The following is a 23,086-nucleotide window of genomic DNA, read 5'->3' on the forward strand; positions in this document are numbered from 1 at the left end:
GCGGTGCCAGAATGAAGCGACTAGAACCGCTCGGCCACAACGGCCGGCGTATGGACATCGAGAAAAGAATATCAGTGGGAATGAAATTAATCTAATCCCTCTGAGAGACACTCAGCTCAAGATCAATATCAGCGAACGCTAAGATGAGAATCTATAGCATAGTGGTACCCACAGAAAACGCGTGGCACAGAGGCTTGGGTAACTGCTAAACGAGAAAAGAAAAAAACTATTATTCAAAACTGGACATGATTGTCTCAATGGGAATTTCGCGATCGTTCATTAAATTAAATATGGAGTTTCAGTCTTCGATTGCTATTCTTTATTTTCAATTACCGGTTTCGGGCTAGCTGCCCATCTTCAGATCATATTTTGCAGTTACAGAGTAACTTCTCCGTACAGAGCAATCAGTTCACTGCCATAAGTGCGAACTAAGTGGACATTGTTTACGGTGTGCTTCACACACAAGAACAATTCTATGAACTGTGTATTTGTGGCTAAGACTATATGAATGTGACTGTGTTATTATGTACGATAGCGTCCCGGAAAGTACATAAAGTGTAAAAACGAGCGATGTTTATGTAATTTACTTTGAAAGAGAGGACATGCCAACAACGGTCGTATATGGCGTCTTGTGGTTTGTTAATCATCACGGGGTTAATAATACAGTTGTGCCGGATTTTTATTTGCGTTTCGCCGGAGAAGATTAACCAGCGGAACTGCCTGTATCCTGCTCTCATCATCGTAACCCGCCGACATCGTGCTGCCCAACGCAACGCTTCGTGCTTCGTATGCAACAAAAATGTTAAGAGATTTCGCCGAACTCTATCCCCTGACCTAAAAACTTTCTTTCTCTATTAAAAGTATAAGATTTACAGACTCTATTCAAATAAATTCTTTGTTTAGTTTATGTTTGCTTTCTGCTAACGAAAATAAAATTGCCATCAGTGAATTAAAAGTTGCCTGGTAGTTATTGTCGAAATACCAGTAAATATAAACTCCTTCCAGAAATAATTCTCCTTGCATGTCGAAATTATTGTAGTTATTTTATGTAGTTTTATGTATTGTTATGAGACAAGATCTATGACAGCGACTAATAGGAGTATTTTGTCGCGAAATATGGCGTCGCGCGTAAATTACGGTGACCGCCATATGTGCTTGCGTTCTGACTAATAACGTAAAAGCTGCTATTCCCGTATTGGTGCATTTCCTGGCGTGATCGTGAATTATAAATGTCAGGTGTCAAATCACGTAGGGACTGTTTACCCAGTAATAAAAGTTTTTGATATCGTATTGCTAGGAGTGGTAATATTAAGAGACACTGGTTATACTCAAATGTGGGTAGATGTATGGTGAACCTCCCTTCCCCCCCCCCCCCCCCCCCCCGGTATTCATGCAATTATTGACAGTATTATGTGTGATTCACGAAATTTTGTCACTTTTTCTAATTCCTTTCAGATATTGTATTAGATGTCTTTGAAGTTTCAGAGAATATGTACTCAATTTTGTCGGCTCAGGTTAATTTCAGAGCAGTTTCTCGTGAATGTTAGAGTTTTCAGTTCATAAACAAAGTGGGATCGTGACCAATTGAGAAGTATAACAAAGAGTGTAGATGACTTCACAGTTCAGATTTTGATAATTATTTTTCCTGTGGGTTGAGGTCATCACATATTTCAATTATATAGGCACGATTTCAGCCTCCATTCGAGCGCTATCACACTGTATCAGAGCTACTGTGTTTCTTTCTTATCAGTAAAATTCTCATGCTGAGGCAGATGTGTCCTGCTCATCTTACTCTTCCTGCCCTCCTTCTTCCATTCAAAATGAAGAACAATGAGTGATAACGCGATGCATGATGTAAGGAATACCACCTGTTTCTTGTCTTATCGTCGACTTTAAGTGAAGTAGCGATACAGCTACACTTAAAAGGATGTGAAAGGTAAGCCATTATACGTGTGCGACGTTCAGAATGCTGGGGTGTCGCGTTCCCCTGCAGCTACCAGCTGCCCTAGCAGGTAAGGAAGATCTCACGTAAAGTCAGAGCATTCGAATTGATGACATTTTGAAAACCATTTCTATCACAATTCTATATGATAGAGTCACTTTTCCACTTGATTTGTGTGCTTGCTCATGTGGTTCGATCCGTGGAAGAAGACGCTATTAAGCATATTAGTCTATTTTTATTCTCCTCGCCAGTGCCTTCCGCCTCAGTTGTTACGACTGTATTTCGACTTCCATTCTGGTAAATACCAGAGCAGGATTATAACACGACTGCTTCCAGAAAGTGCGTCATACTGGTTTACAAGGCTACTTAATAGTTGCCATTTTCTACTCTTTATCTATTTGTGGGATGAATCTCTCACTCTGTAATGGAGGATGCACGTTTTCGGAACTTCATAACTGATTAAAACTCTGTGCCAGACCGGGGTACGCCGGCCGGTGTGGCCGAGCGGTTCTAGGCGCGTCAGTCTGGACCCACGCGACTGCTACGGTCGCAGATTCGGATCCTGCCTCGGGCATGGATGTGTGTGATGTCCTTAGGTTAGTTAGCTTTAAGTAGTTCCAAGGACTAGGGGACTGATGAGCTCAGGTGTTAAGTCCCATAGTGCTCAGAGCCATTTGAACCAGAGCGGGGTATGAATTCATAGCTAAAGATGTCAAAATAATGATCCAGATTGCCTGGTTAGATCAGTAGGTAAGAGGGTAACCCTTGATAGGCTAGATTTTGGGTTACATTCCTGGTCCGGCACGCAGCTGTAATTTGACAAGACGATTTTTCAAAAAATTGTGAAATGTGTGTGAATTCTTAAGGGACCAAACTGCTGAGGTCATCGGTCCCTTGACTTACACACAATTTCAACTAACTTAATCAGACTTACGTTAAGAACAACACACACACCCATGCCCTAGGGAGGACTCGAAATACCGGCGGAAGGGCCGCGCAATCCGTGACATGGCGCTTCAAACCGCACGGCCACTCCGCGAGCGGCAAGAAATTATTAGTATTATTGTTTTTATTTTTATTTACTTTTTTTGCATAGTTTTCACCGAGTGACGTGGTGCATTCAGTAAGATATTGACGTTGAATTCTGACTTACTTGATCATGCAAATGTAGGTTTCCTCTAACTGAAATAAGGTGAAAGGCGAATGGGCTGTTTGAATGACCCTGGAAATCAGTCGTCCCTCACACCTTTGTCTTGAATAACTTTATCGTCCGCAAGATGAGAAACCCTAATACAGTACTTCATCCATCCTTATTCTCCTCTCACACTAACGTTTTCACTGATGTAATATGGCATGAAATTCAGGAGCACATTTTGTTTTCCATGCATTCCCGCTGATAAGTTAGAGTACTGCTAGAACGGACTTAAGTTGCATTAAGATTTATTTACTCTAAACAAGCTTATTAGTTAAGTAATTCTCTTACACTGCAATGAGGTAGGCTTGGCTATAACACTCCAAGAGAAAATGCAATACGAGTATTTATCTTGACATCAGCATCAAGAGGATGGCGTCCAATCAAAATCTTGATTAAAATACATTTCATTCGGATTTTTGGTTGACTTTTAACTTTAACATCCTTTATTTCGATGTTCTATCATAACAAGATTACTAAGAAGCAGCGCGGACTACACAGCAAAACACAGTTTTAGCAAGGAAGAGAAAGATTTACACGCTCAATTTCTCATAGTGACAGAACACAGTCTATGCGCACAGCATGTAAGTGGCCCGAACAACACAAACTGATATATTAGCTGACAAATCTGGCATTGCCTGGGAACTCATTCTAATTCCACATAAGACTAGTGCCACTGTACGGATACAAATCAGGTTTGATGTACCGGTCATGAGCATTACTTACCTTCGGGAAAGGATATGCTACTGACTGAGTTTAAACGTGGTCGTGCAATAAGGCTATAAGATGATGGATGTTCCTCCTGCGATACTGCAGACAGACTTGGCAATAAATCAGCCACTCTATGTAATTGCTGGCAGGGGTAGTCACGTGAGTGTACGGTGGCAGGAAGACCGGCTCCAGACGGCCATCTTGCATTACCGAGAGAGGAGACCATAGGGTCTGGCGTATGGCACTGGCGCATCGTACTGCATCTGCAGCAGCAATCTGAGCAGCAGGTGGCACCACAGTGACACAACGACCTGTTACAAATCTGTTACTTCAAGCAGAGCTTGTAGCCACACAGCATGTAGTGTGCATTTCACTGACACCAAACCCCCACCATTTGCCTTTTGCAACCACAGCCTGCCCAATGGACAAACTGAGGGCAGGAGGCGACTCAAGCAGCTCGATAACATTTTATCGTGGTTTAATACAAACACCTTACAGTTTTAGAAGAAACACAGTTTGCCGAAAACAATGGGCTAGCCTTATGAGCAGTTTTCCAATTTCAGAGAACCTCTGATGCGAGGCTAATTGCTGTACAGGAAAATGCGCCATTACCAATTTTGTCAGTGATGTCACAGAGATGGAACTGAAATGGCATAGATTCGAAGACGTAGAAGGACATTGTGCAGTGTGATTAGCATTTTATATCGACGCACTGTGTTGGTGGGATTTTGTGCGATTGAAGGAACACCGCAGTTGGGTAGCCACGTATGCATTTTCTGCTATTGCTGGCATGTACTGTTTGGTGCGAATAAATGGCCCGCCATAAGATTGTGTAAAAATATTAAATAAGTTTGTTGGTACACGTGAAGGACTGTGCATAGGATTCCACGGCCGAACACTCTTACAATACCACCACTTGCAGAGTAATTTAGTAATCAGATTAATAATGTTGCTCACGCAGCATATGTTCGCATTATCGGGCAACAACAAAGTTATTGAGTGTGGATGGTATCATCAGACTGGAAATAATGAAGTCACTGTAAGAAAAGTCATTATCTTCGGCACTTGAATGGATTCCCGCGTAGATTTCGTCGAAGTTGTTATGGCTCATCTTGTTGATCCTAGGATGATTCCACTTTGACTGCTAGAAGGTCCATATCTGTATTTTAGCAGTATTTGAAGACCTAACAAATGTGTTATTCAGCAAATTCTTAATGATCAAACAATCCCAGGTCAGAACAATGGTATGGTAGAAATAATTTTTGACTTTGTGTTCACGATGCACATTTGTATTAAACGTCTTGTAAATTCTCATATACTTCTTCTTAATTGTCACATCATCAAGAAAACAGTTTTATATCAATCTTCATATTTTTAATTTCCTCTTTAACGAAACAGAAGGCTTGGCTGTTCTTTTACAAATATAAAGAACAACTTAACTTCCGCAAAGTGAAACAAAGACTGTCCTTTGAGCATTCACGCCAAAACGGTTACCAGTAAGTCAAAAATTATGACAGTCTCACAGAAATGAATACACACAAGAACCATATCACTGTAATATATCGATACGTCGGAGTACCTGTACATTAATACCACCAAATGCGAATATTGTCACAAAAATATGTCTGTTACCTCGCAGAAAAGTAGTACGATATTACTGGTATCGAGAAATAGGGTTGGAGTGCCGTAATGGTCACTTAAATAAAGGACCATTACAACACGCTAATGAGAGTATCTTTAGGTTCGTTCAGTGATGTGGAACTGTCTCCCTCCTGAGCAAATCGCCTCAAATGTTGGAAATGCGCAATAGCATGCTTCTTAGCTGACGAGTGGGGTCCATAGTAGTTGTGACTATGGTGGGACCCCTTGGCCTCTACCGCTGCCATTCACACGGCGGTGGCATTTTTCAAGGTTGACGGTAAATAATTATGGTAAACATAATTAGCAGAACCAGTGCGTTAGGACATTCTCTTCCTCCGTCCTTCGCAAATCAGTAAGATCAAGCTTCTTCAGTTTCCGCATTGCTGTGGTGAATGAATGAGTTTTTCAGTTGCTATCTGGTCAACAGTCACTGTTTTCCCTTCGGAACTAACAACATGTGACACTAAAAATCAATCTTACCCATTACTTGTGGTTTGCATACAAAATGTGTACAGCATTTCACATCCTGTTCATGATATCTGTGAATAGTTATGTTTTTACCCAACGAATTATTGTGTTAATGGAGAGACTGTTTCTGTTAAACACCTATCATTCATATTACAATAATTTATCCGTCCAAACTTGCACATTAGGGACTGTACCTAGGACCTTTAATAATCTGCATCATCTATTAAGCGACGCACACAGTTTGTAATTCAGATCTTAAAAGGGAGACTAGCTCTTCGTTAGTTTTCTGCGTCACGGTACATTGCACATGCAGGAGGTTTCACAATTTTTCCTTATAAATGGGATATGCTCGCTCTTCTGCGCCATCTCAGAAAGGTTCTGCTATTCTCGTGGAAATGCTGTGTACGGAAATTCTATACATATATATACAGCTTTTCCATGAGAATGCTAGAAATTTTTGGGGATGGCGTAGAGGTGCCATCATATCACAGTATCACAGTGATATACATAATTCATGTACATGATCAATTCTGCTGAACTACGTTTCATGAATGAAATTGTACACTAAGACAAATATGGATCATTCATACAGTGTTACATCACTCATGATACTGGACTCAAAATCATCAAGATTTAAAGCGTGAATTTTCTCTGACTGGTATCTCTGAATTTTTCTTATGTCTTATCAATATGCACATCCATTTCTCGTGAAGCAAGTCGAGTGCTCATTAAAGACTTCTTGTCCGCCGGATGGTAGTCTATACAGTTGGTTGAGGTCAGTCGCTGTGCTCTGGTAGATCTTCTTGTGTTTTTTTGTCAAGTATTTTAGAACAGTAAAAACAAGACTTACTAGAAGCTATAGAATGAACTTTTGCCCGAATTTTCATACCTAGACGAAGAGTGGGAAATGTGAAATGGCGTTTCAAACTGCCCAATATGTGGTGCAATTTTATTTAAAATGTTTAACTGAAGACAAGCGCTGTCGAGCTGGGCTAGCACTTTGATCCTTTACCATCTGCTCTGGCGAGCGCTTTGGCAATCGCGGTGGACTCAGCCCTTGTGAAGCAAACTGAGCAGCTACTTGATTGAGAAATAGCGGCCCCGGTCACGGAAACTGACTTACTGTGCTGACAACATGCCCCTACATATCCGCATCCAGTGACGATGCCTATGAACTAAGGATGACTCTGCTGCCAGTCAATACCTTTGAGGGTTCATGAACTGTTGGGGTGGAGCTTTCAGTTTAATTCAGATAAGCTTGACTAGTGATTTGAGGAAAAACTGAAATATTTTAAGATTATCTGCTAATTGTTACATAAATGAAGTGTCAAAAGTTCATCTCTTCACGGCCTAGGTGTTTTGCACATAAAAAGTTACACTTTACTAATATTTATTGGTGAATAAAAACTGAGATGCCGGTATGTGAGGCCGACTGGTTGTAGGTACTTCAGTCCGTAACAGCGCTGCTGCTACGGTCGCAGGTTCGAATTCTGCCTCGGGCATGGATATGTGTGATGACCTTAGCAATCACATAAGATTTCACACACAGTTGAAGATCTGATGACCTCAGTCCCCTAGTGATTAGTGACCCTTTTGACAAAATGAGAAAGGCGGTCAAATCCCACGTAAAATGATTTCTATTAAAGTAAAGCTGAAATAGGTTTGAGAAACATTTGACGCACCTTTGAATTGTGCTCGGAATCACGTGCAGCGAAAGAGGCGCCGATTGACAATTTAAAGCTCACTGTGTCACTTAGAATCTAAAAATTTTAAAGAATATTAGAGGATATTTATTTACTCGATTATGAGGACCATGAAGCCCACTTGCCATGTATGATCTGAAGAATCATTCATTGGCGCGGCAGATGTTTTTCTACCCTATATTGTTCCAATTTTTAGACGTACCATTTCACAAAACATTTGACCGGTCCTTTTCAAATGTTCTATTTAGCTTAACTGTTGGAAACTTCTTTCGAGCACTTTGTGTGTCTGTTTTCTACATGAGCATTTGCCTTTATACACTCTGTCGACTTCCATACGTTTTCTTTATCATGCAAGGAAAATGATTCATTGGCATAGGATTTAAGTGTTGGCTTGGCAGAAGAGCCAACACCGTGTTGCGAATGGAAGCCGCGTTTTAACACACGCAGGCTGGCGTGAGGAGGGAAGACTATACTGACGTGAGGTGTGGAACATGACAAGGAATTAGATTTCAGAAAGCGGACGGAATTAGTTTGATACTTAACTTTAATTCATTAATGATGAACGTCGCGCTTGACGGTACATGATTCACAATATTGTCTGCTGAGAATTCATTCTAATTACTGAATATGGGTAGTAGCAAATGACGTAGTGAAGGCTATGTTAAATTGTCGTCTCTTCAAACGAGAGCGTTTGTAGGCAGTGAACCAGTCGAAACAAGGCCCCGGGAGTAGACAACATTCCATTAGAACTACTGACGGCCTTGGGAGAGCCAGTCCTAACAAAACTCTACCATCTGGTGACCAAGATGTATGAGACAGGCAAAATACCCTCAGACTTGAAGAAGAATATAATAATTCCAATCCCAAACAAAGCAGGTGCAGACAGATGTGAAAATTACCGAACAATCAGTTTAATAAGTCACAGATGCAAAATACTAACGCGAATTCTTTACAGACGAACGGAAAAAGTGGTACAAGCCGACCATCGGGAGGATCAGTTTGGATTCCTTGGAAATATAGGAACACGTGAGGCAATACTGACCCTACATCTTATCTTAGAAGCTATATTAAGGAAAGGCAAGCTTACGTTCCCAGCATTTGTAGACTTAGAGAAAGCTTTTGACAGTGTTGACTGGAATACCCTCTTCCAAATTCTGAAGGTTGCAGGGGTAAAATTCAGGGAGCGAAATGGTATTTACAATTAGTTCAGAAACCAAATGGCAGTTATAAAAATCGAAGGACATGAAAGGGAAACAGTGGTTGGGAAGGGAGTGAGACAGGTTTGTACCCTCTCCCCGATGTTATTCAATCTGTATGTTGAGCAAGCATTGAAGGTACAAAAGAAAAATTCGGAGTAGGTATTAAAGTCCATGGAGAAGAAATAAAAACTTTAGGGTTCGCCGATGACGTTGTAATTCTGTCAGAGAAAGCAAAGGACTTGGAAGAGCACTTGAACGGAATGGATAGTGTCTTGAAAGGAGGATATATCAACAAAAGCAAAACGAGGATAATAGAATGTAGTCGAATTAAGTCGGGTGATGCTGAGGGAATTAGATTAGGAAATGAGACACTTAGAGTAACAAAGGAGTTTTGCTATTTGGGGAGCAAAATAACTGATGATGGTCGAAGTAGAGAGGATATAAAATATAGACTGGCAATGGCCAGGAAAGCGTTTCTGAAGAAGAGAAATTTGTTAACAACGAATATAGATTTATGGATCAGGAAGTCGTTTCTGAAAGTATTTGTATGTAGTCTAGCCATGTATGGAAGTGAAACATGGACTATAAATAGTTTGGACAAGAATAGAATAGAAGCTTTCGAAATGCTGAAGATTAGATGGGGAGATCACACAACTAATGAGGAGGTATTGAACAGAATTGGGGAGAAGAGGAGTTTGTGGCACAACTTGACAAGAAGAAGGGATCGGTTGGTAGGACATGTTCTGAGGCATCAAGGGATCACAAATTTAGCATTGGAGGGTAGCGTGTAGGGTAAGAATCGTAGAGGGAGACCAAGAGATGAATACACTAAGCAGATACAGAAGGATGTAGGTTGCAGTAAGTACCGGGAGATGAAGAAGCTTGCACAGGATAGATTAGCATGGAGAGCTGCATCAAACCAGTCTCAGAACAACAACAACTGTAATCGTCAAAGAAGACTATCTCACGAGGGATAAATTTATCAGCATAGTAAATGAGGTCTGTTGAGTACGGTCGTGTGTGTATGTGCAGCGTCGCTGGTGTACCTGGTGGCCGGGGTGTCCATCGGCTGGAGCTCGCCGCTGGTGCCCCGGCTGCAGAAGAACACGTCGCACATCGTCATCACGGCGGAGGAGGGCTCGTGGCTGGCGTCGACGGGCGGGCTGGTGGCGGCGCCGCCGTCGCTGCTGGCCGGCGTGCTGGTGGACGTGGTGGGCCGCCGCACCATGCTGCTCGCCTGCGCCCTGCCCTTCCTCGTCACCGCCGTCTGGCAGCGCTTCGCCTCCTCCTTCTGGGAGCTGCTCGCCAGCAACATCCTCTCCAGCATTGCGGTCGGCTTCATCATCCCCGTGAGTACAAAACGCACACCGAACCTACCGATGTCATCCATCTGATTTGATTAGCGATATCGTCGTAATGGTGGACATAAACCCGTCATCGAAATCCAACATCATTAGCAAATATGTTTGAGAATGCCGCGCGCAGGTACAATGTTTAGCGGGGAAGGTCTTAGTGCTTGATTCCTCTTTCAGCTAGGAACATGACGTAAAAAATTTTGGTTACCTTTGAATACATTATAGGAGTGACAGTGTTACAAATATCTGCTACTAAAAACAGTCTTGATCACGATTTATTTATTAAGGTGACCGATTTCTTCAGACCTACAAGTGGTATACAGAGCTTTAACTAGAGGGCTACATACATTAAAGAAAATACATAAAGTTATAAAGCTATAAAACGATGAATTACCATGGAAATTTTCTTTGTTAAAAGAACACTGTCAAGAAATAAAAATAAACACACACTAAACTTAGCTTATTAAACAGCTATTGTCAATCAAAGAGCATTAAAAATATTTAAATATGTTGGATAAATGAAATTCGATTTTTCAGTACATGGGTTGCCCTCTCAAGGCGTGTTAGTGAACCATTTGGAACCATTGGTTGCCATGGTGAAGTTGGACGCCGTTCCAAAGATGAGGCAGCAGGCTTCTTTCCACTGAAGTTCTTGTTATGTCGACAGGCAAAGCAGTGGTTGCCAAGGTGAGGATAAACGCCAGTGCAAAGATGTGGCAGCAGGCTTCTTTCTAACGAAGTTGTTGCGAAAGTGGAATGGCGAAGCTGTCTCGTCCGACGAAGTATTATTGAGCAGTAACATGTCTTTATTGAAACGATTTTCAATGAATAGGCTGAAATAATATTTAGCTGACATGTATACTACATACTGCACAAGTACGATACGAAGTAGCTATCCATATTTATGAAATATTGTCTATGAAGTTCGTATGGCGATTCATGTGACAATTTTTAAAAGGCATTGGTATACCTTAAGGTGTATGCCAGTCTTATAAACAAATAAAAATAATGGAAATGGAAGGACTTTAAAATTATAATACTATGAGCCGTAGTGTAAAAAATAAAAGGGTGTGAATTAGCAATATGCAGTCTAAAAGCATAAAGCAAACATTCTAAAACAGACATCAGTCAGAAAGTAATGTTTGGTGAAATAAAATTACAAAGTAAAGATAAAATATTTCCGAGATATCTTAATAATTTTAAAAAACGTAGGACAGAGGAGTGAACATTCTAAAGCAGATCATTGAAAGGCCCAAAGAAATGTTTGTCTTTGAATTGAAGTTGTTCGTTTAAAACAGATAATGGATTACTTTTGTGAAATGAAAAGATTTCAATTTCTTCTAAAGTATTTAGCAGTAGTCCTTTTCGCACAGTATGTAATATTTTCAAATTGTTACAAATGCAAGCCTCAGAATGATTGTATCAATCAAGATGTTGACCAAATATTGATCTGGTACGTGCAGTACCAGTAGTATTTTCTTTAAAACGTGTATTTTCTTTAATGTATGTAGCCCTCTAATGAAATCTTTGTATACGACTTGTAGGTCTGAAAATGACCACAGTAGTGGTCGAAACCGGTCACCTTGATAAATAAATCGTGATCAAGTCTGTTTATGATAGTAAATAAAAAAGTTTTCGGTTTAGCCTGGACCAACGACTATTTGTATACCCATTCGAACATCTGTCTTACTGTAGGGGTGTTACAATATAGTAAGGAAGGTCTGAAGACGAACAGGAGCTGGCACCAAGGCAGATTGTGAGAACAGATTAATTCCTTTTGCAGAATCTCTTAATTGGCTGAAATTAATGCTCAACTAATGGCATTATTACTAAGTGCACCGTTCGGATTTTACGTGCAAATACACGAAAAAACACGTTTTTCTATGAGATTTTTAAAGCACACCACTTCTGCACATCTAACTTGTAAGAATCGGTTCAAACTTTGCACTAAGACAAAAACAAAACAAAACAAAATTTTTGTATCCGATTACCTTTACTCATTGCCGAGATACGATGGTTTAAAGGTGAGATAAATCTAGCACGTCAAAATAATTCTTACAGAATTGAGTGCGTGCTGTGGCCGCCAAAGTGGTTTAAATTGGTACAAATAAATATAAAATGCACCCTTATTATGAAAAATAAAACTTTTTCATTCGGATTTTGCACACAGAAAACATATCTTTCTGTGAGTTTCTTTAGTGCGCCATTTCTAAATTTCAGACTTGTGTGTATCGGTTCAAATTTTTTAAGAATGAAGGTAAATACGTGTAGTTATCGATCTTCCTGTTGTTTTGTGATACTCTTACCCGTTGCCACGATAGAAGCGACATGGTTCGAATGACAATAAATAACCTATATCGGATCAGTCGTCGCCCGAGTCAACAAAAATCTACGTCGGTTACCGAGCTTATGTCAAAGTTATGGTACAGTGAAAGGTGGGAAGCAGAATGAAAAATGCTTGTGTCATAGCAAAAAAAAAAAAAAAAAACAAAAAAAATGCGAATAGCTAGGGATGAAAAAGAAAGGACCTAATATTTCGGGTTACCTGGCAGCTTGAAGGATATTTGTACGGGGTTTACATAAAGTCCGTGAGCACATTCAATTATATATTGCACAAGAACCTAACATTTTACTCATATCATAAATATGTCACTTTGAAGAGAAACCCATAAAGCATTTTTCATTTATACCGGCACTGCGTAGTTTGGTAATTTGCCGATAGTCACTGCTAGTCGCAAACATGGTGAGTATACAGAAGAGGATAGTTGTTTCATGAAATGACCTCCCCGATCACCAGATCTCACTCCGTGTTACTTTTTTCTGTGGGGACACATTAAATATCTGGTGCACGTACCGCCTGTAGCCCCGTGATGTAGCAGAGCTCCGGGAGAGAATACGGGAAGCGACTCTCACAGTCGACGATGCCATGCTAGGACGGGTATGGCAAGAATTCAAAAAAATGTCTCCAAGCACTATGGGGCTTACCATCTGAGGTCGTCAGTCCCCTAGAACATAGAACTACGTAAACCGTCCCCTTCAAATGAAGAAAACAGAGCACAGCACGATTCTCAGCTTCACCAATGTGCTGCGCTATTTTGTCTTGGTTGCTCTAGTGGTGTGACATGCTACTGTAAACCAGGTTTTCTGTGTGAACCAGAAGCAAAAACATGTACCTCAAAAAAGGTAGATTACATGAATTTATTTTTTATAGATTATAGCTAAAACCTTATGCTTACTTACCGTAGGAACACTAGCAATATCGCTGCTCTGCAAGAAAGCTTTAATTTTCCGCGGCGGGTGAAATACAGAATGGATGCACTTGTTTATAGATTTCCAGAAGGCTCTCGACATCGTTCATCAGAAGCGCTTCTAACCAGACTGCGTGCCTATGGAGTAACGCCTCAGTTGTGCGACTGGATTCGTGATTTCCCGTCAGAAGGCTCACAGTTCGTAGTAATAGGCGAAAAGTCATCGAGTAAAATTAAAGTAATATCCGGTGTTCCCCAAGGAAGTGTTATAGGCCCTCTGTTGTTCCCTATGTGCATTAACGACATAGGAGACAATCTAAGTAGCCGTCTTAGATTGTTTGTAGATGTTGCTGTCATTTACCCTCTTGTAAAGCCCTCAGATGACCAAAACGAATTGCAAAATTATTTAGATAAGATGTCTGTTTGGTGCGGAAAGTGACAATTGACCATGAATAAAGAAAAGTGTGAAGTTATTCACATGAATATTAAAGGAAATTCGCTAAATTTTGATTACGCGTTAAGTCACACAAAACTGAATTTACAAATAATCTAAATTGGAACGCTCACATAGATAATGTTGTGGGTAGAGCAAACCAAAGACTGCGATTCATTGGCAGAACACTTAGAAGGTGCAACAGGTCTATTGAAGTGACTGCTTACATCACGCTTGTCCGCCCTATTCTGGAGTATTGTTGTGCAGTGTGGGATCCGAATCAGGTGGGCTGATGGATGACATCGAAGAAGTTCAAAGAAGGGCACCACGTTTTGTATTATCGCGAAATAGGGGAGATAGTGTCACAGATATGATCCGTGAACTGGAGAGGCAATCATTAAAACAAAGCCGTGTTTCGTTGCGACGGGATCTTCTCAAGAGATTTTAATCACCAGTTTTCTCCTCCAATTGCGAAAACATTCTGTTGCCACGCACCTACATAGGGAGCAATGATCATCACGATAAAATAAGAGAAATCAGGGCTCGTACAGGAAAATTTAGATGCTCTTTCTTCCCGCGCCGTTCGAGAATGGAATGGTAGACAGACAGCTTGAAGGTGGTACATTGAATCCCCTGCTAGGAACTTCATTATGAAGAGCAGAGTAATCACGTAGATGTAGATTACTACAGTTTTGTGTCCGGTTGTCAGCACAGTCACTAATGTTTCGGGAAAGTGTGTCACTGTTAGGACGTGGATTCTAAAGAATGTGCTGTCACAGTGAGAGAGTAAGTGTTTAACGTAAGCTGACAACGGAGGTAGATGCCACAAAGGGAATGCACATATTGTAACCTCCCCACAAAATACCAAGTGTAACTTCCCAACAAAATAAAATAATATGAATAATATTCTCATTTAGTGTACCCTCAAAACAGAAAAATTCCTAAACCTCTCAACAGTAAAAAAATATAATTATGTCGTTCACATTCAGTATAACCTACCAACAGGAAAATTGCCTAACGTGTCAATAAAAAAATGTGACTAATCTCTCAATAAAAAAAGTGGGTCACTTATAACCTTTCAATGATTTACAGTCAATTTAACCTGGGAAATTTTGGACGTCAGCAATGCTGCGTCATGGCCCTGATACATCATTCTGAATAAACTGAAAAATCTTACCTCAATTAGGTCGCCGGATAACGCGTATATATCTGCTCCTATAAGAAATTTTTCCTGGCGCAGCTAAGTGCAATGCTGGCCGATAGATTTTTTTTATATAAAAGGAAAGAACTGATTTTTCTTTTCAATAATCGGGATGGCCAAGGATTGGAGAAATTAGTGAATTCTTTAAATTGAGATGAATGTCAAAAGTTACTTTTTATGAGAAAGATTATTATTAACAGATTTTTGTAAAACATTTACGTGGGACTTGATGTAACAATATTACATATGCGCGAGGCTGCTTTTACCTTATCCTACAACGCTCAGGCTCCGCCATCGCTGCACACGACCGGCCCAGCCAACACGATACACCAGACACGACTGCTCGCTAGCAACAACTTACTCCTACTAACACACATTTCTTACTGCAGTCAATACTGCTCTTTGGTCTAAGATTCTCTTCTAGCTTACATATCGCAGGCAGCGCGTGAGTAATACATCGAAATTACATCAGCTCGAGTGCGCTAGCAACAAATTCTTTAATTATGGACCACTTACAATATTGTTTACAGTAAGCTGAGATTCACGTTGGGAGAGGTGACCGTAAAATTGACTTGTTTTCGATAAAAACAAAAATGTAACGCAATGACGAGAAGAAAATAATTAAACAAATTTGGCACATGTTTGTATTATTTTACCAATACACTCTAACGTAAACAGTAGATAATACAACTGGAGTGGCATTCATGTTTTCACTGTACAAACTGCGAGTTTTTTAACTTAATTCCTTCTCTCATTATTAATTAAATTCTCCAACAGCCGTACAAATAAGAAGTTATTTTACTTTATTTTGACGACAACCAGTTTCGGCAACCACTATGTCATCTTCAGGGCCCATATGCATATCAAAAAATAAACAATATTGCCATACAGTCTCATATATCCCTGGGTTTCGTGAATTCAGTCCGTTTCACAAGTTCTTCGCTCGAAGACTTTGAGTTGCTATCAAGTCTTCGAGTGAAGCACTTGTGAAACGGTTTGAACCCTAAATATATGACACTTAATTTCATTAATATTGTCAATTACTTAACCAACTGATGTTCCCGGTCCATAACGGATTAACAGAGATTTAATTTTTTATAGTTGCTTTCGAGTGGATGCTAGATTTTACATGTCGTACAAAAACGGATATTTCAAATAATACATAGCAGGCTACGATTTTGTTTATTTGTCCTTTACAGACATTGTTTAACACTGCACTGTAAACCAAACTAAGGCTAATTCTAGACGGAAAATACTAATAATGTGTCATGTTTTCCTTATAGACGTAAGCCTTGGTATGAATGAGTATGAATGAGCGAGAACATTGTGACTGAGTAAGATCGGCCCTCTTATGTGTGAATGAAGCATCACGTCATCTGTATGCATTAAGGTTGTGCAACTGGTACAACCTAACTGGTGATGGTTAGAAGCAAAATTACTGCAGATGATTTAAGAATCTAGTTACGATTTTCACAGACGTCTTATTCGATGCAAAAGTGAAAGACACAATGGAAGATAGCCCAGAGCTTGCTATAGATTCAGTCAACTGCTTACTTCACTTAGTCCATCGAGAAAGGCCAGACATCTGATATAAAGGACGTTGACCAAACCAGTGGCATTTAACGCATACAAGAGCCATTAGTACCCGTGAAAGAGAACTGTAATATTATTTTTGAGTGGATATTCTTGAAGCGATAGAAGGTCTAGCACAATGCACGGGCACTGGAAAGTGATGTATATGGTACAACTGCGGACTGGATTATACACGCAGCAGCTCAATTGCTGGAGATATTGGAAACATCTACAGTGAACACGTCACGCTGTTCGAACTGTTTCCTAATAGTAGTTGTAAACATGCTAGAGTCTATTCACAGCGGACACAGGGGTGGCTCACAAGAAAAATGAGGGCAGCTCTACCAGGTTCTGTTACAAACATGCAAACATGACGATTTGCTGCAGATAGTGGAAGACAATCCTGTGAAGATGTAGATGGGCGACGTTTTTTAGAGCTTATTGCAGTATTATGTATTTATTTATTTATTTATTGCTGGCCTGACCTGACTAAAGCGTTAAGATCCTTTCTTAAATCTACCAGCAACAACATAAACATGAAATATTATATTGTAATCAAATTAATAACTATTTGCATTAAAAGAAATATAATAATTGGCTATAGTAATAGTTACATTAATAACAATGATAACATAATAGATGAATTAAGAATAATAATAATTAGTTATTAAATAATGAACTCAATAGCAATAATTTGCATTATTGGTAAACAGAAATAATTTGCCATAGTAATCATAAATGTAACGATAATAATAGTAATAAAATAATGAAGGTATTAAGAATGACATTGATTAGTTTTGCACATTTGAAGCCTTACTTGGTATTAGAACAATGGAAGGGATAATGAAAGAGGAAAGGACTGAAGTGGAAGTAACAATGCCTGACATGACAGATGAGAACTTCAGTAGGGAACTTTGTAGACAAGTAGGGTGCAAAGTGGTGAGGGATGGATGATTGACGAGAGCGCCCTGCACGAAGAAATAGCTATTGTGATATTAGGTGGTCAGTTAGCTCTGTTTTGAAGTTAAAAGGATTTTAATTTCTCTAATATTTTTAAGAAGGTTGTTCCAAATTCGGGCTCCTGACACATAAAATAATTTAGAGAACATGGCAGTGTTGTGTAGTGGTTCCTAGTAGATTTTGCTTTGTTGAAAGGGAGTAATATTATGGTGAGAAGATCAAACAGGAAAAATTACTGTTATATACCTTACATTATATACATGTTCATTAGTTAGCTATGAACCTTCAACAGTTCGTCGTCAGACTTCTTATTAGTTTATGCAGCCTGGCAATATTAGGTTTACCAGCCGTCTCTTGCACCAGACCAGGAATTCTGCATATTTTACATCAGGTTCATTAGATGGGCATCAATTATATTTAGTATACAACATTATAAAACATTTTCTAATTCCTATAGAACAGAAGGAGAGAGAATATGAGGAGAGTTTACATGGTTTGCGAGCACAGCAATAGAGAAAATGTACAGATATTTAGTTTAAACTATGACGGCTAGCAGCAGTTAGCAAGAGAGAGAAAAAGTACTTATTCTTTAAGCCAGAAGTGGCCCATCGGGACCATGCGACCGCCGTGTCATCCTCAGCTGTAGATGCAGATAGGAGGGGCGTATGGGCAGCACACCACTCTCCCGCTCGTTACGATGGTTTTCCGTGACCGGAGCCTCTTCTATTCGGTCGAATAGCTCCTCAGTTGGCATCACGAGGCTGAGTGCACCCCGAAAAACGGCAACAGCGCATGGAGGCCCCGATGGTCATCCATACAATTTCCGGCCACACCCGACAGCGCTTAACTTCGATGATCTGATGGGAACCGCTGTATCCACTGCGGCAAGGCCATTGTTAGCATGTGAGAAAGGCTGGATAAAAAAGAGAAGGAGAAAAAGGAACTTTATAAAACACGTTACGACGACAGGGGAAAAGAAAGTGACGTGGCTGACAGCGACATAAAAATCGCAAGCAACGTAATTGAGAGACGATTGGGGGGGGGGGGGCATTTGGTTTACTGTTTGACAGAGGGAAAACTGATCACACGAATTAATTTATCGGGGACACTTTAAGAACACTACAGCTGGAATTGTTTCGTCTTATTAAAGGAGACAGAGAGTTTAAGTGTGCGCGGGGTACAGGGTAGCTGGCCACAAAGGTGGCAAAAGAGATTGCGAATGCTTTTATTTTATGCGTGGGCACCCGAATGTGGCGATAGTATTTTCTACCCAGTTGAGGCGCTCATCGAAACTTACATCCAAGTTATTTACTGGTCTCTGCACAGTATTCTAATACAGTCGAGAAGACAGGAGGCAACTGTTTGTGGAACTCATAACTTACTGATTTACGATGGGGTACTAAAATTACTCGAAACTCCTTAGCATTCAGTTAAGGTCCAGGGTTCTGTGGTCATCTTACTACTGAAGAAAGATTATAGTTCACGTGGATCACTGCAGTACTTATGTCTTAAGATCTACCACTTAGGCAAATGCGCTTACATAGGAGGCTACATCGAAAACAATGTGCGAATAGCTCAAAATTTATCAGTGCTAGTATAAAAAGTACATTCGGAGAAAATCTGTTTCTAAAATATACAGAAAATAACTATGGTTCCTGAATGCTTCTTATATGCTCAGCAGTTCCAGAAAAAACGACAGTCACAAGGTGCGACGTAATTTAGATGTCTTGTAGCGCGCGGCAATGTCAAACGAATGTATAGCACAGTGGCCCGCGTGTCTCCTTCTAAGTTTTGCGCCATGAATTCGAAACCCGATTATTGTTTTTATATCATGTTGATTAAATTTTTTTTAATTCATCTACCCGTGGCTGTAGAAGGCTACTACACGAATGTTTCTTACCAAATCAGGGGACACAATGGCGTTATATGAACTGTATAGCAACAACTGGGATTCACAATAAGTATAATGCATTTATTAAATGATATGGGTAAGTATGGTATTTTCAGGGGTTACAAAATTATAAATTCTCATGTCCTTATATATCATCCTTATTTCTTTTCTTATATTTCTTTCTCGTGTTTGTTCTTCAGGAAGATTTGGTGCATTCCCGTGGATGATACTGATCGTAGAATCATTCGAAAAATACAAACTCCGGACACCACAAGCATTGCGTGAAGGCAGGTTTGCCTCGGTGACTTTCTTTGTACGAATCTCACTTGGGGAAGAAACGCCATTAACACTGCTGAAGATTTCACTCGTTGCCAGTAATTTCGCGGCAGATCACGCATAACAGATCACTTAATCGAAAACTGGTGCTTGCAATCTATTTTGAATAAAGGTAAATTATAGGAATTTCGCTGAAAATAATTTCAATTTTTTTCTCATTTTTTTTTAATTCATTCATGAGACATAGTTAGTAGACGAATAAGGACAGGGTTATTTCAGAATACATTAGAAAACATTTGCGCATTAGTCTAATGCGAACATGGTTAAATGAATGAAAACAATAAATAAAAATATTATTCAGCTTTGGAACACGGATTGAAAGAGTAAGGAGCCATGACGCTAACCATGTGGCACCAGCTCCTGTCAGAATATCACCCGGTAAAAGACACGTAAAGTAGTGTGAAGCGGCAACGCTAGCCACTGCGGCAGGCCTTCGGGTCAACCAGCTGCTTGCTAAAAGGCGTATAAAGTACCTCGATTACTCTGACCGTCGTCTTCTCAGAAACAGTTGAGTATCTACGGATAAGCTGTAACACGTGTTTGCATGTTTTCCCCCGTCTTGCATTGAACGAAGTTTCTGGGAAATCGGGTTACGGCATTTGTCATGTTCCCCTCCTTAGTAGGAAGCGGGTGAACGGTAGAGCGAGAAGATGTAGTCGGTATTCAGGCAAACACAGTTCTGGCTGTACGCTGCAGAGCAGGCTCATTATGCGCAGACCGCTTCCACAGGTGTCACCCACGTGGCGAGACGATAGCGGTACTTTCGACGATGTCTAGGATCTCACAAAGGCTGCGCCTTCGGTGGTGCGCGAAAAACCGTGAGCCTCAAATCACTAGCTGGTATGGATACCAAATACATCCAACCTTAAGCCGAATTATTTGTCGCTGGGATAGAATCTAGACCGCCGACGAGGAGAAAAGGATCCCAAGTCCAGGTCAGAAGCTTTTTCCGAAACCCCTTCACCCAACGCCTCTAGCTCCCATGCGAAATACTAATGATTGTATGCATACTCACAGGAAGAGGATTTTTTTAAATGAATGAAAACATGAAAAGATGATATGTAATGTGTTTAGCCTGCTCCAAAACGTCTTACAAACCTACGTATAATTATTTCTCAAAATTTATGTAGTGCCTAGTAAGCTGTACACATTCTATAATGTTGCCCATTAAAAATGTAACACTAATAACGATAGGAGTTGACGAAATTTTACTTATTGTCTACACAGTGCAGAAGAAACAAGATGTGATTCATTTCTAGGTGATATGGAGTTATGCACTATGCCAAATTTAGTACACAGAAATGCCAGCCCTGACAGAAACAGCGGATTTAATGCGGATGGACGTCAAGTCCTTGGATGAAACATACAGGTATGTCATTCAATGTTCATTGGACTCATTGTCATGTCTGATGGCAAGTAATGGGTTGACGGGATGCATTCAGTGGCTGAGAGATTATGAGAACGTGATCGCCAAAGTGACAGTCGGACACCATCTGTTCGAGGTAAGTCAAGACGACTTTCCGTCGTTCTCCCGAATGTTAGACTCAACACAGGGTACACTCACAAACCACGTCAGAAACGAAACGCCTAGTATAGAAATTACGATGCGCCGAAATCACGTGATGGTGTGAAATAAGTAAATGTGACCTTAAATAGCCAAGCAGAAAATGAAATCCTCTCTTAATACATTCGTGGCTGCGGCACTCGACATGAAAAAAAGCTCGTGTTGTCTACCCAACGGAACCCAATACTATAGATGTAGGTGCTGCACCAGTATGACAATCATGAGTGGAATATGGGCATGTTGTCTCCACGGAGCCCATGAATCTCCATATATCTTTCGCAATGCCTTACACAGTGCTCAGACTCATCCGGAAACATGACGTGGTTCCACTGCTATGTCTCGTGCTGTTAAACGCACCATTGCCTGCTGCTGTGTTGAGGGAAGCCGCAACATTGGTCACCATAATGACAAGGAGGTATCCAGTCTGTCCGTGTGCTGCAGACAAACCCAGGTCCTGACTCAAGGTACGCGACGTGGCTTTATGATCCTGAACAGTCCAGCGAACACTGTATCAGGCCTCTCATGTGCAAGTCGAGCGTGGCTAATAAAATCCTGCTTGTCATTGGATACGGCCCAACTGAACTCATCGATGCCTTATTAGCATGACAGCTGTGAATTCCAGATCAACACCAGCAACGCAATCGCAGTACGATAAAATTGCAGTCTCTCAGACCAGAATTCTGTCGTCACTTTTCGACACTTGCAGAAAGACATTTCGCATAACCCGATTTTTACACAAACAGCCAACATAAAGTGCGATCTAAGAATCGGATACTACTGTGTAATCTTTCCTCCCATTTTGTTGAGTTCTGCTTATGGCTCAAATGGCTCTGAGCACAATGGGACTTAACACCTGAGGTCATCAGTCCCCTACAACTTTCAGCTACTTAAACCTAACTAAGGACATCACACACATTCATGCCCGAGGCAAGATTCGAACCTGCGACCGTAGCGGTAGAGCCGTTCCAGATTGTAGCGCCTAGAACCGCTCGGCCACCCTGGTCGGCTTGTTGTGCTTAAATGCCAATCATTCGTGTATCCAAACAAATAGTATACATAAGTTTTACATTAGCTACACGCAGCGTTCCCTGTATTGCAATTTTCATCACCAGCAGTGTACTTCATTAAAACAGAATTTTCACATAATGGAAGCTGTCATTATTCACAATGATTACAGTCGCTGATACTGACGCTTAGAAGTACTATCACCCAACTAATGTATTTGGCATAACTGGGTAAAAGTTAGGATAACTTCCCTGGTATTGCAAGAATGGAAGAGTGATGAGCGACAACCTGTCGCGAGGCATTGAACCATTTGCGTACAGTGCAGCAAAACGACCTCAAATGGACAGAGATCTGTCAATGTGATGACCACGCACTATAAAGTAAGAAGACTTATTCAGACTCCATGTACACTCATTCAAGAGGCAGACAAAGTGGAAGAAGCTAACCAGTGCCTCTGAAGAGTGCAGTTGGGCAACATAGAGCTACGTTCATTCAGGAACTGACTAAACAACAACAGAACGAGTGAAGTCATCAACAGTTAGTCGTTGTCTGACTGCAACGACTTGCTGCCTATTTCGTTGCTGGGATACTGTTGTTGGAGGGATTCTCGCCAGCTCACTCTCATAAATATTTCCGCAAACCCGAAACTCATTCTCAGATGTTCT

General features: G+C 40.6%; 1 protein-coding gene across 1 annotated transcript in view; it reads left to right on the top strand.

Moving 5' to 3' along the window:
* Window positions 1-1,942: 1,942 nt before the first annotated feature.
* Window positions 1,943-23,086, top strand: part of LOC126267199 (facilitated trehalose transporter Tret1-like) — a 60,109-nt gene continuing 38,965 nt past the window's right edge. The window contains exons 1-2 of the mRNA XM_049972168.1: window positions 1,943-2,012; window positions 9,889-10,205. Of these exons, the coding sequence (XP_049828125.1) occupies window positions 1,967-2,012; window positions 9,889-10,205 (363 nt within the window). The 5' untranslated portion in view covers window positions 1,943-1,966. The remainder of the gene's footprint in view (window positions 2,013-9,888; window positions 10,206-23,086) is intronic.

This window comes from Schistocerca gregaria, chromosome 4 (genome assembly GCF_023897955.1).
Source record: "Schistocerca gregaria isolate iqSchGreg1 chromosome 4, iqSchGreg1.2, whole genome shotgun sequence".
Lineage (NCBI taxonomy): Eukaryota > Metazoa > Arthropoda > Insecta > Orthoptera > Acrididae > Schistocerca > Schistocerca gregaria.